Raw genomic sequence first — 16945 nt, forward strand, 5'->3', positions numbered from 1 at the left:
TTATTAATGTTCTTCACTGTGTAAACAGACACCATGGGCTCTATGTTGTCGTCCTTATTAATGTTCTTCACTGTGTAAACAGACACCATGTGTGTGTGCGCGCGCGTGCGCACATGTGTGCGCACATGTGTGTGTGTTCACAGGGCACAGACACGGTGAGGCCCATGTCGCTCCCCGAGGAGTTGGTGTTCACTGTAGACGATGCAGTTAGAAGAGACATCAGCCAGGCCAGACAACGCTACCTGGACACGGTAAACTGTTGGTCAATGTCCCCAACACTAAACTACACTACCTGTACACTGTAAACTGTTGGTCAATGTCCCCAACACTAAACTACACTACCTGTACACTGTAAACTGTTGGTCAATGTCCCCAACACTAAACTACACTACCTGGACACTGTAAACTGTTGATCTATGTCCCCAACACTAAACTACACTACCTGGACACTGTAAACTGTTGGTCAATGTCCCCAACGTTAAACTACACTACCTGGACACTGTAAACTGTTGGTCAATGTCCCCAACACTAAACTACACTACCTGGACACTGTAAACTGTTGGTCAATGTCCCCAACACTAAACTACACTACCTGGACACAGTAAACTGTTGGTCAATGTCCCCAACACTAAACTACACTACCTGGACACAGTAAACTGTTGGTCAATGTCCCCAATGTTAAACTACACTACCTGGACCCAGTAAACTGTTGGTCAATGTCCCCAATGTTAAACTACACTACCTAGACACTGTAAACTGTTGGTCAATGTCCCCAACACTAAACTACACTACCTGGACACTGTAAACTGTTGGTCAATGTCCCCAACACTAAACTACACTACCTGGACACAGTAAACTGTTGGTCAATGTCCCCAACACTAAACTACACTACCTGGACACAGTAAACTGTTGGTCAATGTCCCCAATGTTAAACTACACTACCTGGACACAGTAAACTGTTGGTCAATGTCCCCAATGTTAAACTACACTACCTGGACACTGTAAACTGTTGGTCAATGTCCCCAACACTAAACTACACTACCTGGACACTGTAAACTGTTGGTCAATGTCCCCAATGTTAAACTACACTACCTGGACACAGTAAACTGTTGGTCAATGTCCCCAATGTTAAACTACACTACCTGGACACTGTAAACTGTTGGTCAATGTCCCCAACACTAAACTACACTACCTGGACACAGTAAACTGTTGGTCAATGTCCCCAATGTTAAACTACACTACCTGGACACAGTAAACTGTTGGTCAATGTCCCCAACACTAAACTACACTACCTGGACACTGTAAACTGTTGGTCAATGTCCCCAATGTTAAACTACACTACCTGGACACGGTAAACTGTTGGTCAATGTCCCCAATGTTAAACTACACTACCTGGACACTGTAAACTGTTGGTCAATGTCCCCAATGTTAAACTACACTACCTGGACACTGTAAACTGTTGGTCAATGTCCCCAACGTTAAACTACACTACCTGGACACTGTAAACTGTTGGTCAATGTCCCCAACGTTAAACTACACTACCTGGACACGGTAAACTGTTGGTCAATGTCCCCAACGTTAAACTACACTACCTGGACACGGTAAACTGTTGGTCAATGTCCCCAACACTACACTACACTACCTGGCCACTGTAAACTGTTGGTCAATGTCCCCAACGTTAAACTACACTACCTGGACACTGTAAACTGTTGGTCAATGTCCCCAACGTTAAACTACACTACCTGGACACTGTAAACTGTTGGTCAATGTCCCCAACACTACACTACACTACCTGGACACTGTAAACTGTTGGTCAATGTCCCCAACACTAAACTACACTACCTGGACACTGTAAACTGTTGGTCAATGTCCCCAACGTTAAACTACACTACCTGGACACAGTAAACTGTTGGTCAATGTCCCCAATGTTAAACTACACTACCTGGACACTGTAAACTGTTGGTCAATGTCCCCAACACTACACTACACTACCTGGACACTGTAAACTGTTGGTCAATGTCCCCAACACTACACTACACTACCTGGACACTGTAAACTGTTGGTCAATGTCCCCAACACTAAACTACACTACCTGGACACTGTAAACTGTTGGTCAATGTCCCCAACACTAAACTACACTACCTGGACACTGTAAACTGTTGGTCAATGTCCCCAACACTAAACTACACTACCTGGACACTGTAAACTGTTGGTCAATGTCCCCAACACTAAACTACACTACCTGGACACTGTAAACTGTTGGTCAATGTCCCCAACACTAAACTACACTACCTGGACACAGTAAACTGTTGGTCAATGTCCCCAACACTAAACTACACTACCTGGACACTGTAAACTGTTGGTCAATGTCCCCAACACTAAACTACACTACCTGGACACTGTAAACTGTTGGTCAATGTCCCCAACACTAAACTACACTACCTGGACACTGTAAACTGTTGGTCAATGTCCCCAACACTAAACTACACTACCTGGACACTGTAAACTGTTGGTCAATGTCCCCAACACTAAACTACACTACCTGGACACTGTAAACTGTTGGTCAATGTCCCCAACACTAAACTACACTACCTGGACACAGTAAACTGTTGGTCAATGTCCCCAACACTAAACTACACTACCTGGACACAGTAAACTGTTGGTCAATGTCCCCAATGTTAAACTACACTACCTGGACACAGTAAACTGTTGGTCAATGTCCCCAATGTTAAACTACACTACCTGGACACAGTAAACTGTTGGTCAATGTCCCCAATGTTAAACTACACTACCTGGACACAGTAAACTGTTGGTCAATGTCCCCAATGTTAAACTACACTACCTGGACACAGTAAACTGTTGGTCAATGTCCCCCAGGGACGGTTACGGCAGATATGCCGCCTCAGGCGAGATCATTAGCCGTGGCAGCGGCGTGCGTGCCATTTTTTTCGGGTTTATCTCGAATTCTACAACATCTGGCACGGCTTTAGCACGGTATCTATATCCTTTAGCACGGTATCTATATCCTTTAGCACAGTATCTATATCCTTTAGCACGGTATCTATATCCTTTAGCACGGTATCTATATCCTTTAGCACGGTATCTATATCCTTTAGCACGGTATCTATATCCTTTAGCACGGTATCTATATCCTTTAGCACAGTATCTATATCCTTTAGCACGGTATCTATATCCTTTAGCACGGTATCTATATCCTTTAGCACAGTATCTATATCCTTTAGCACAGTATCTATATCCTTTAGCACGGTATCTATATCCTTTAGCACGGTATCTATATCCTTTAGCACAGTATCTATATCCTTTAGCACGGTATCTATATCCTTTAGCACGGTATCTATATCCTTTAGCACAGTATCTATATCCTTTAGCACAGTATCTATATCCTTTAGCACGGTATCTATATCCTTTAGCACGGTATCTATATCCTTTAGCACAGTATCTATATCCTTTAGCACGGTATCTATATCCTTTAGCACGGTATCTATATCCTTTAGCACAGTATCTATATCCTTTAGCACAGTATCTATATCCTTTAGCACGGTATCTATATCCTTTAGCACGGTATCTATATCCTTTAGCACAGTATCTATATCCTTGTGGAGGATTTAATCAAATAAAACTCATTAGAAAATAAAACTATATCTGTAAGTTCTTCATTTACAGTTACATTTTTCTGCACATTTGCCACCGTTGTTGCCACGGTTGGTTCTATAACTATATCCTCGTGAAGGATGTATTCAAATCAAACTTATGAGAAAATAATACTATATAGCTGTTAGGGCTGTGAATCTTTGGGTGTCCCACAATTCGATTCCGATTCTTGGAGTCACGATTCGATTCAACTCGATTCTCATTCCAAAAAAAATTCTATTCAAAATGATTCTCGATTCAATACATAAGATTTCATCACAATCTACTCCAGTCTTGAACTGGAGTAGTAACTTGAAAATGACTGAAGACATGATGTTTACTTTGATTAGGGTGAGCTTACATTTCATATCACAGACACCATGTAGTGAAAACTCCTGTAACTTTAACCAGAAAAATAAATCTTAATTAAATAAAATTTAATTCAAATCGTTTTTTTTGTCACCCCTAATAGCTGTAAGTTCTTACTATCATTCTCCCTTCACTCTTAGTGCTTTGAGTGACAGCATGCCAGGACACAGGACAGCCCATAGATATTAAAATAATAGATGCCTCATTGGCTGCTGCAGTTCGCTGGAGCCATGTGTGGGTGGAAGAATTTGAGTTGGGTTTTGCACCCCAGCCTACTGACAGGAAATATGCTGAGCTTTGTATCGCACATGTGTATCACCATGTGATTTCCATGAAACCACATGGTTTCATGGAAATCATCCACCCACATTTCTTATCTCTTTACGCAACTAACAGTAATAAAACAGGGGAGTAAATTATGCCACTCAGTCACACATCATGATGATATCAGATCTAATTGTGAAAGTACAACAGAGGTTAACGTTGTGCGTGCGTGCGTGCGTGCGTGCGTGCGTGCGTGCGTGCGTGCCACCTGCTTTCACCCACAGCCAAAAAGGAGGAAGCTCAAAGTCTAGACATTAAAGTGCATGACAGTGAATTACACCTTTAATGAGCCTAACGATATGCTGTGACAAAATGTCTGTGCATGCCACTGACCCCTGACCCCAAACCCCTGCCCCTCTAAATGTCTGTGCACGCCACTGACCCCTGACCCCAAACCCCTGCCCCTCTAAATGTCTGTGCACGCCACTGCATCCAGTCCCAGTATTTCAGAAATAACAGACCTCACATCCAGTCCTAGTATTTCAGAAATAACAGACCTCACATCCAGTCCTAGTATTTCAGAAATAACAGACCTCACATCCAGTCCCAGTATTTCAGAAATAACAGACCTCACATCCAGTCCCAGTATTTCAGAAATAACAGACCTCACATCCAGTCCTAGTATTTCAGAAATAACAGACCTCACATCCAGTCCTAGTATTTCAGAAATAACAGACCTCACATCCAGTCCTAGTATTTCAGAAATAACAGACCTCACATCCAGTCCTAGTATTTCAGAACTAACAGACCTCACATCCAGTCCTAGTATTTCAGAAATAACAGACCTCACATCCAGTCCTAGTATTTCAGAAATAACAGACCTCACATCCAGTCCTAGTATTTCAGAAATAACAGACCTCACTCCAACCAGGCTTGGTTATCTGAACTGACTTGTATATTACACATGGAGAAAATGTGTTATGTTATGATGGATAATTCAAGCAAGTTCCATGCGATTTGGCAGCAATTCTTAGAACACATTGCTCAAATGTCTCACTGATCCCACTTAGCATGTAGTCTGCATGCAGCATCTGTGTGTCCTCCACTTTCCATATGATATATTCTAGTCTCTGTAACTCGTTGATTTGAAATCATGCCCTGTTCTCTCTTTTTTTGTTGTTTATGCTTTTTTTAGAATCGTCCTCAGATCTAAATGGTTAAAATGGGCCGTAACTTGAACTTGACAGTGGGTCTCCTCTCTGTGTGTGTGTGTGTGTGTGTGTGTGTGTGTGTGAACAGAGCCAGTGACCCCCCCTCCCCTGTGTCTCCTCTCTGTGTGTCTGAACAGAGCCAGTGACCCCCCCTCCCCTGTATCTCTCTGTGTGTCTGAACAGAGCCAGTGACCCCCCCTCCCCTGTGTCTCCTCTTTGTGTGTCTGAACAGAGCCAGTGACCCCCCCTCCCCTGTGTCTCTCTGTGTGTCTGAACAGAGCCAGTGACCCCCCCTCCCCTGTGTCTCTCTGTGTGTCTGAACAGAGCCAGTGACCCCCCTCCCCTGTGTCTCCTCTCTGTGTGTCTGAACAGAGCCAGTGACCCCCCTCCCCTGTGTCTCCTCTCTGTGTGTCTGAACAGAGCCAGTGACCCCCCCTCCCCCTGTGTCTCCTCTGTGTGTGTGAACAGAGCCAGTGACCCCCCCTCCCCTGTGTCTCCTCTGTGTGTCTGAACAGAGCCAGTGACCCCCCCTCCCCTGTGTCTCCTCTGTGTGTCTGAACAGAGCCAGTGACCCCCCCTCCCCCTGTGTCTCCTCTGTGTGTCTGAACAGAGCCAGTGACCCCCCCTCCCCCTGTGTCTCCTCTGTGTGTCTGAACAGAGCCAGTGACCCCCCCTCCCCCTGTGTCTCCTCTGTGTGTGTGAACAGAGCCAGTGACCCCCCCTCCCCCTGTGTCTCCTCTGTGTGTGTGAACAGAGCCAGTGACCCCCCCTCCCCTGTGTCTCCTCTCTGTGTGTCTGAACAGAGCCAGTGACCCCCCCTCCCCTGTGTCTCCTCTCTGTGTGTCTGAACAGAGCCAGTGACCCCCCCTCCCCTGTGTCTCCTCTCTGTGTGTCTGAACAGAGCCAGTGACCCCCCCTCCCCTGTGTCTCCTCTGTGTGTCTGAACAGAGCCAGTGACCCCCCCTCCCCTGTGTCTCCTCTGTGTGTGTGAACAGAGCCAGTGACCCCCCCTCCCCCTGTGTCTCCTCTGTGTGTCTGAACAGAGCCAGTGACCCCCCCTCCCCTGTGTCTCTCTGTGTGTCTGAACAGAGCCAGTGACCCCCCCTCCCCCTGTGTCTCCTCTGTGTGTCTGAACAGAGCCAGTGACCCCCCCTCCCCCTGTGTCTCCTCTGTGTGTGTGAACAGAGCCAGTGACCCCCCCTCCCCTGTGTCTCCTCTGTGTGTGTGAACAGAGCCAGTGACCCCCCCTCCCCTGTGTCTCCTCTGTGTGTGTGAACAGAGCCAGTGACCCCCCCTCCCCCTGTGTCTCCTCTGTGTGTGTGAACAGAGCCAGTGACCCCCCTCCCCTGTGTCTCCTCTGTGTGTCTGAACAGAGCCAGTGACCCCCCCTCCCCCTGTGTCTCCTCTGTGTGTGTGAACAGAGCCAGTGACCCCCCTCCCCCTGTGTCTCCTCTGTGTGTGTGAACAGAGCCAGTGACCCCCCCTCCCCCTGTGTCTCCTCTGTGTGTGTGAACAGAGCCAGTGACCCCCCCTCCCCCTGTGTCTCCTCTGTGTGTGTGAACAGAGCCAGTGACCCCCCTCCCCTGTGTCTCCTCTGTGTGTCTGAACAGAGCCAGTGACCCCCCCTCCCCCTGTGTCTCCTCTGTGTGTGTGAACAGAGCCAGTGACCCCCCTCCCCCTGTGTCTCCTCTGTGTGTGTGAACAGAGCCAGTGACCCCCCTCCCCCTGTGTCTCCTCTGTGTGTGTGAACAGAGCCAGTGACCCCCCCTCCCCCTGTGTCTCCTCTGTGTGTGTGAACAGAGCCAGTGACCCCCCTCCCCCTGTGTCTCCTCTGTGTGTGTGAACAGAGCCAGTGACCCCCCCTCCCCTGTGTCTCCTCTGTGTGTCTGAACAGAGCCAGTGACCCCCCCTCCCCCTGTGTCTCCTCTGTGTGTGTGAACAGAGCCAGTGACCCCCCTCCCCTGTGTCTCCTCTGTGTGTCTGAACAGAGCCAGTGACCCCCCCTCCCCCTGTGTCTCCTCTGTGTGTGTGAACAGAGCCAGTGACCCCCCTCCCCCTGTGTCTCCTCTGTGTGTGTGAACAGAGCCAGGACCTCCAGGTGGTGTGCTATGCCTTCACGTCCTTCGGAAGAGCTGCCATCACCCAGAGGAGGCTCCACCCAGACACCTTCATCCAGCTGGCCATGCAGCTGGCCTACTACACAATGCACGGAAGGTACAGTACAGTACAGTACAGTACAGTACAGTACAGTACAGTACAGTACAGTACAGTACAGTACAGTACAGTACAGTGCAGTATACCGGCTCCACTCATGACTCAGGTACAGAGAGTTGAGAGAGTGAAAAACCAAACGAAACAAAAACATTACAAAAGGACCTAAAAAAACAACACGCCCGCACACGCACACACACACACACACACACACACGGAGAGCCTGGAATAAAGCACCCCTGTGTTCCCGCTCCGTCCCTCAGCCCCGGCAGCTGCTATGAGACGGCCATGACCCGCAGGTTTTACCACGGCAGGACCGAGACCATGAGGCCTTGCACCGTGGAGGCTGTGGCCTGGTGCCAGGCCATGCTGGAGCCCTCTCACCCTGTGAGTATACCCCCTACACCCCTCACACCCTGTGAGTACCTCCTACACCCCTCACACCCTGTGAGTACCTCCTACACCCCTCACACCCTGTGAGTACCTCCTACACCCCTCACACCCTGTGACTACCTCCTACACCCCTCACACCCTGTGAGTACCTCCTACACCCCTCACACCCTGTGAGTACCTCCTACACCCCTCACACCCTGTGACTACCTCCTACACCCCTCACACCCTGTGAGTACCTCCTACACCCCTCACACCCTGTGAGTACCTCCTATACACCTCACACCCTGTGACTACCTCCTACACCCCTCACACCCTGTGAGTACCTCCTACACCCCTCACACACTGTGAGTACCTCCTACCTACACCCCTCACACACTGTGAGTACCTCCTACACCCCTCACACACTGTGAGTACCTCCTACACCCCTCACACACTGTGAGTACCTCCTACACCCCTCACACACTGAGGAGGCTGTGGCCTGGTGCCCACACTGAGGAGGCTGTGGCCTGGTGCCCACACTGAGGAGGCTGTGGCCTGGTGCCCACACTGAGGAGGCTGTGGCCTGGTGCCCACACTGAGGAGGCTGTGGCCTGGTGCCCACACTGAGGAGGCTGTGGCCTGGTGCCCACACTGAGGAGGCTGTGGCCTGGTGCCCACACTGAGGAGGCTGTGGCCTGGTGCCCACACTGAGGAGGCTGTGGCCTGGTGCCCACACTGAGGAGGCTGTGGCCTGGTGCCCACACTGAGGAGGCTGTGGCCTGGTGCCCACACTGAGGAGGCTGTGGCCTGGTGCCCACACTGAGGAGGCTGTGGCCTGGTGCCCACACTGAGGAGGCTGTGGCCTGGTGCCCACACTGAGGAGGCTGTGGCCTGGTGCCCACACTGAGGAGGCTGTGGCCTGGTGCCCACACTGAGGAGGCTGTGGCCTGGTGCCCACACTGAGGAGGCTGTGGCCTGGTGCCCACACTGAGGAGGCTTTTTGCACACCCTATGTATGAACACTGTCGATTGTACTGTGCACTCGCCACTAGGGGGTGTGACGATACATTTTAACAGTGATAACGATACGTATCACGATACATGGTTGACGATACGATACATGGACCATATTGGTTCATTATGGCGGTACGATACGCTTCAATTATTAATGAATACATTAATAAATGAGTAAACACAGTGATTTTCTGACGAATAGATGGATATTGTATTTGAACACACATGAACAAACCCACACCTTGACATGAACACAGAGAATACACACATTATGAACAAACCCACACCTTGACATGAACACAGAGAATACACACATTATGAACAAACCCTCACCTTGACATGAACACAGAGAATACACACATTATGAACAAACCCACACCTTGACATGAACACAGAGAATACACACATTATGGACAAACCCTCACCTTGACATGAACACAGAGAATACACACATTATGAACAAACCCTCACCTTGACATGAACACAGAGAATACACACATTATGAACAAACCCACACCTTGACATGAACACAGAGAATACACACATTATGGACAAACCCTCACCTTGACATGAACACAGGGCCACGGACCCCCATCTCAAAATATGTAGTTCCAGGGACCCCCCAGAAGCAAATATTTTAGTTAAAAATGTTCGCTCTGAAATATATATTCAATGATTTGCGCCACATTTTAATGATTTTTCAAAAATAGCAGACCTACAAGCTCATAGCGCGCCACTCGGTGGCGCGCTATGAGCTTGTAGATCTGCTATTTTTCAATAGCTAAATTATAACAATGTTTAAAACACCAAAAGGGGTTCCCTCCCAAAATGGGTTAAAATGCTAAATACAATTTAGTATTGATTAAATTGATTATTTCCATTGCAAAACGATACGATACAATATTTGCTGTTTACATATCGATATACTTCAAAATGTATTTTATTAACCCATGTTGGGCGGGAACCCCTTTTGGTGTTTCAAGCATTATGCTATATATTTAGCTATTGAAAAATAGCAGATCTACAAGCTCATAGGGCGGCACCGAGTGCCGCGCCACAAGCTTGTAGGTCTGCTATTTTTGAAAAATCGTGCAAATGTGGCCAAATCTTTGAATATATATTCTTTCACAACGAACGTTTTAAACTCATATCTTTGATTCTGGGGGGTCCCCTGGAACTACATAATTTCAGATGGGGGTCTGCGGCTTAATTACAGATTATTGACATGAAATATTGAGCACCGCTGATATAGAAACATAGGTATTTCAGAAAACTGTCTAAATGGGTTAAAATCGATATTTCACGTTCGTTACACCCTTACTGTGTAGCAAACATGTTAGTTACACCCTACTGTGTAGCACACATGTTAGTTACACCCTACTGTGTAGCAAACATGTTAGTTACACCCTACTGTGTACCAAACATGTTAGTTACACCCTACTGTGTACCAAACATGTTAGTTACACCCTACTGTGTAGCACACATGTTAGTTACACCCTACTGTGTACCAAACATGTTAGTTACACCCTACTGTGTACCAAACATGTTAGTTACACCCTACTGTGTACCAAACATGTTAGTTACACCCTACTGTGTAGCAAACATGTTAGTTACACCCTACTGTGTACCAAACATGTTAGTTACACCCTACTGTGTACCAAACATGTTAGTTACACCCTACTGTGTACCAAACATGTTAGTTACACCCTACTGTGTAGCAAACATGTTAGTTACACCCTACTGTGTACCAAACATGTTAGTTACACCCTACTGTGTAGCAAACATGTTAGTTACACCCTACTGTGTAGCAAACATGTTAGTTACACCCTACTGTGTAGCAAACATGTTAGTTACACCCTACTGCGTACCAAACATGTTAGTTACACCCTACTGCGTACCAAACATGTTAGTTACACCCTACTGTGTACCAAACATGTTAGTTACACCCTACTGCGTACCAAACATGTTAGTTACACCCTACTGTGTAGCAAACATGTTAGTTACACCCTACTGTGTAGCAAACATGTTAGTTACACCCTACTGTGTAGCAAACATGTTAGTTACACCCTACTGTGTACCAAACATGTTAGTTACACCCTACTGTGTACCAAACATGTTAGTTACACCCTACTGTGTACCAAACATGTTAGTTACACCCTACTGTGTACCAAACATGTTAGTTACACCCTACTGTGTAGCACACATGTTAGTTACACCCTACTGTCTAGCAAACATGTTAGTTACACCCTACTGTCTAGCAAACATGTTCGTTACACCCTACTGTCTAGCAAACATGTTCGTTACACCCTACTGTGTACCAAACATGTTAGTTACACCCTACTGTGTACCAAACATGTTAGTTACACCCTACTGTGTACCAAACATGTTAGTTACACCCTACTGTGTAGCAAACATGTTAGTTACACCCTAATGTCTAGCAAACATGTTAGTTACACGCTACTGTGTACCAAACATGTTAGTTACACCCTAATGTGTACCAAACATGTTAGTTACACCCTACTGTGTAGCAAACATGTGCGTTACAACCTTACTGTGTACCAAACATGTGCGTTACACCCTACTGTGTAGCAAACATGTTAGTTACACCCTACTGTGTACCAAACATGTTAGTTACACTCTACTGTGTACCAAACATGTTAGTTACACCCTACTGTGTAGCAAACATGTTAGTTACACCCTACTGTGTAGCAAACATGTTAGTTACACCCTACTGTGTACCAAACATGTTAGTTACACTCTACTGTGTACCAAACATGTTAGTTACACCCTACTGTGTACCAAACATGTTAGTTACACCCTACTGTGTAGCAAACATGTTAGTTACACCCTACTGTGTACCAAACATGTTAGTTACACTCTACTGTGTACCAAACATGTTAGTTACACTCTACTGTGTACCAAACATGTTAGTTACACTCTACTGTGTACCAAACATGTTAGTTACACCCTACTGTGTAGCAAACATGTTAGTTACACCCTACTGTGTACCAAACATGTTAGTTACACTCTACTGTGTACCAAACATGTTAGTTACACCCTACTGTGTAGCAAACATGTTCGTTACACCCTACTGTGTACCAAACATGTGAGTTACACCCTACTGTGTACCAAACATGTTAGTTACACCCTACTGTGTAGCAAACATTTTAGTTACACCCTACTGTCTAGCAAACATTTTAGTTACACCCTACTGTCTAGCAAACATGTTAGTTACACCCTACTGTGTACCAAACATGTTAGTTACACCCTACTGTGTACCAAACATGTTAGTTACACCCTACTGTGTACCAAACATGTTAGTTACACCCTACTGTGTACCAAACATGTTAGTTACACCCTACTGTGTAGCAAACATGTTAGTTACACCCTACTGTGTACCAAACATGTTAGTTACACCCTACTGTGTACCAAACATGTTAGTTACACCCTACTGTGTAGCAAACATGTTCGTTACACCCTACTGTGTACCAAACATGTTAGTTACACCCTACTGTGTACCAAACATGTGAGTTACACCCTACTGTGTACCAAACATGTTAGTTACACCCTACTGTCTAGCAAACATTTTAGTTACACCCTACTGTCTAGCAAACATTTTAGTTACACCCTACTGTCTAGCAAACATTTTAGTTACACCCTACTGTCTAGCAAACATGTTAGTTACACCCTACTGTGTACCAAACATGTTAGTTACACCCTACTGTGTACCAAACATGTTAGTTACACCCTACTGTGTACCAAACATGTTAGTTACACCCTACTGTGTAGCAAACATGTTAGTTACACCCTACTGTGTAGCAAACATGTTAGTTACACCCTACTGTGTACCAAACATGTTAGTTACACCCTACTGTGTAGCAAACATGTTAGTTACACCCTACTGTGTACCAAACATGTTAGTTACACCCTACTGTGTACCAAACAGATCTACTGTGTACCAAACAGATCCATTTATTGTGTTGATGTTTTGTTGTTTCCAGATGGACGTCAGGAGGAGAGCTCTGCTGCTCGCCGTCGACAAACACAACCGACTGATGGCTGAAGCCCAGAATGGACTGGGTCAGTGACTTTGGTTATAATGGACTGGGTCAGTTACTGTGTGTGTGTGTGTGTGTGTGTGTGTGTGTGTGTGTGTGTGTGTGTGTGTGTGTGTGTGTGTGTGTGTGTGTGTGTGTGTGTGTGTGTGTGTGTGTGTGTGTGTGTGTGTGGAGCAGTGGTGTTGACACTAAACACTAATAATCAAAAAAGGAACCGTTTTGGACATACACGTTTTCCACCCGACGATAGCAACGATATCTGTGGCCAATGATGAAATAAGACATGTAAATATGAAATAAATGCTTAAACATGTAGCTAGGTGTAATGTTAGAGACCACAGAAGACATGTAAATATGAAATAAATGCTTAAACATGTAGCTAGGTGTAATGTTAGAGTCCACAGAAGACATGTAAATATGAAATAAATGCTTAAACATGTAGCTAGGTGTAATGTTAGAGACCACAGAAGACATGTAAATATGAAATAAATGCTTAAACATGTAGCTAGGTGTAATGTTAGAGACCACAGAAGACATGTAAATATGAAATAAATGCTTAAACATGTAGCTAGGTGTAATGTTAGAGACCACAGAAGACATGTAAATATGAAATAAATGCTTAAACATGTAACTAGGTGTCATGTTAGAGTCCACAGAAGACATGTAAATATGAAATAAATGCTTAATCATGTAGCTAGGTGTAATGTTAGAGTCCACAGAAGACATGTAAATATGAAATAAATGCTTAAACATGTAGCTAGGTGTAATGTTAGAGACCACAGAAGACATGTACATATGAAATAAATGCTTAAACATGTAGCTAGGTGTAATGTTAGAGTCCACAGAAGACATGTAAATATGAAATAAATGCTTAATCATGTAGCTAGGTGTAATGTTAGAGTCCACAGAAGACATGTAAATATGAAATAAATGCTTAAACATGTAGCTAGGTGTAATGTTAGAGACCACAGAAGACATGTACATATGAAATAAATGCTTAAACATGTAGCTAGGTGTAATGTTAGAGTCCACAGAAGACATGTAAATATGAAATAAATGCTTAAACATGTAGCTAGGTGTAATGTTAGAGTCCACAGAAGACATGTAAATATGAAATAAATGCTTAAACATGTAGCTAGGTGTAATGTTAGAGACCACAGAAGACATGTAAATATGAAATAAATGCTTAAACATGTAGCTAGGTGTAATGTTAGAGTCCACAGAAGACATGTAAATATGAAATAAATGCTTAAACATGTAGCTAGGTGTAATGTTAGAGACCACAGAAGACATGTAAATATGAAATAAATGCTTAAACATGTAGCTAGGTGTAATGTTAGAGGCCACAGAAGACATGTAAATATGATATAAATGCTTAAACATGTAGCCAGGTGTAATGTTAGAGACCACAGAAGACATGTAAATATGAAATAAATGCTTAAACATGTAGCTAGGTGTAATGTTAGAGTCCACAGAAGACATGTAAATATGAAATAAATGCTTAAACATGTAGCTAGGTGTAATGTTAGAGACCACAGAAGACATGTAAATATGAAATAAATGCTTAATCATGTAGCTAGGTGTAATGTTAGAGGCCACAGAAGACATGTAAATATGAAATATGAAAGCGTCGCTCATATGTAGCCTCGGAAACCCAGACGTTTTTATTTCCAGGGAGAAAAAAGTCTGGGACTGAGTCCACTTCAATTCGGCATAAAGTAGAGCAAACGTTGATCACTCTCTGCTGATTTCTGATCGTCTGCAACTTTGTTAAATTGACGCACACACGCACACACACACTCCTCTCTCTCTCTCTCTGTCGCTCTAATTAATTAGTCTCATGTCCAGCAGCTGCGCACAGTTTCTCCCGGCGGATCCTGCCGGGAGCTGCCTATGCCATAGAAAGCATAGGTGAGTTCCAGGCTACTCATTATGTGACTAAATTTGACTGAGGGACTGCCATTGGATTTTTTTGAATATTCGTTTTTTTCATGTCATATATAAGCAGGGAATCATAGCTTCAAATAGATATTGACATATTGGTTGTTCAGTTTGACCCACCAGTTTTTGGAGATATGACTTATAGAGTGATGTCTTGCAGAGAAACAGCGAGTTGAGAAAAGGTTCACTTCTGTGGTCTCTAACATTACACCTAGCTACATGTTTAAGCATTTATTTCATATTTACATGTCTTCTGTGGACTCTAACATTACACCTAGCTACATGTTTAAGCATTTATTTCATATTTACATGTCTTCTGTGGTCTCTAACATTACACCTATAGCTACATGTTTAAGCATTTATTTCATATTTACATGTCTTCTGTGGCCTCTAACATTACACCTAGCTACATGTTTAAGCATTTATTTCATATTTACATGTCTTCTGTGGACTCAAACATTACACCTAGCTACATGTTTAAGCATTTATTTCATATGTACAGCTCTGACACTTATTTCAGACATGCTCTGTGAAGAGTGACTGTGCTATCAACTCATTTTTGAAAAAAAAAAAAGTTTTTCTCTGGTGAAAAGCTGGAGTTTGCACGATGGCAGCCCCTCAGTCAAATCTGGTCACATATTATAATCTTGCGCGCTATTGGTTAATGTGTCCTGCAGGGTTTGACAGACACCTGCTCGGCCTATCCCTGATCGCCCGGGAGGAGGGGCTTCCTGTACCAGATCTATTCCTGGACCCTCTGTACGCCCAGAGGTACGTGTGGTTCTATAGATCTATTCCTGGACCCACTGTACGCCCAGAGGTACGTGGTTCTATAGATCTATTCCTGGACCCTCTGTACGCCCAGTGGTACGTGGTTCTATAGATCTATTCCTGGACCCTCTGTACGCCCAGAGGTACGTGTGGTTCTATAGATCTATTCCTGGACCCTCTGTACGCCCAGAGGTACGTGGTTCTATAGATCTATTCCTGGACCCTCTGTACGCCCAGAGGTACATGGTTCTATAGATCTATTCCTGGACCCTCTGTACGCCCAGAGGTACGTGGTTCTATAGATCTATTCCTGGACCCTCTGTACGCCCAGAGGTACATGGTTCTATAGATCTATTCCTGGACCCACTGTACGCCCAGAGGTACGTGGTTCTATAGATCTATTCCTGGACCCTCTGTACGCCCAGAGGTACGTGTGGTTCTATAGATCTATTCCTGGACCCTCTGTACGCCCAGAGGTACGTGTGGTTCTATAGATCTATTCCTGGACCCTCTGTACGCCCAGAGGTACGTGGTTCTATAGATCTATTCCTGGACCCACTGTACGCCCAGAGGTACGTGGTTCTATAGATCTATTCCTGGACCCTCTGTACACCCAGAGGTACGTGTGGTTCTATAGATCTATTCCTGGACCCTCTGTACGCCCAGAGGTACGTGGTTCTATAGATCTATTCCTGGACCCTCTGTACGCCCAGAGGTACGTGTGGTTCTATAGATCTATTCCTGGACCCTCTGTATGCCCAGAGGTACGTGTGGTTCTATAGATCTATTCCTGGACCCTCTGTACGCCCAGAGGTACGTGTGGTTCTATAGATCTATTCCTGGACCCTCTGTACGCCCAGAGGTACGTGTGGTTCTTTAGATCTATTCCTGGACCCTCTGTACGCCCAGAGGTACGTGGTTCTATAGATCTATTCCTGGACCCTCTGTACGCCCAGAGGTACGTGTGGTTCTATAGATCTATTCCTGGACCCTCTGTACGCCCAGAGGTACGTGGTTCTATAGATCTATTCCTGGACCCTCTGTATGCCCAGAGGTACGTGGTTCTATAGATCTATTCCTGGA

The 16945-nt window shown here is 45.2% G+C and overlaps 1 protein-coding gene across 1 annotated transcript in view; it reads left to right on the plus strand.

Annotated features, from left to right (window-relative positions):
• Positions 1-16945, plus strand: part of LOC306924546 (peroxisomal carnitine O-octanoyltransferase-like) — a 50031-nt gene that overhangs the window by 22582 nt on the left and 10504 nt on the right. The window contains exons 11-15 of the mRNA XM_079503105.1: positions 144-251; positions 7579-7709; positions 7970-8093; positions 13094-13172; positions 15769-15862. Of these exons, the coding sequence (XP_079359231.1) occupies positions 144-251; positions 7579-7709; positions 7970-8093; positions 13094-13172; positions 15769-15862 (536 nt within the window). The remainder of the gene's footprint in view (positions 1-143; positions 252-7578; positions 7710-7969; positions 8094-13093; positions 13173-15768; positions 15863-16945) is intronic.

The sequence above is a fragment of the Electrona antarctica genome (genome assembly GCF_951216825.1).
Source record: "Electrona antarctica genome assembly, chromosome: 6".
Lineage (NCBI taxonomy): Eukaryota > Metazoa > Chordata > Actinopteri > Myctophiformes > Myctophidae > Electrona > Electrona antarctica.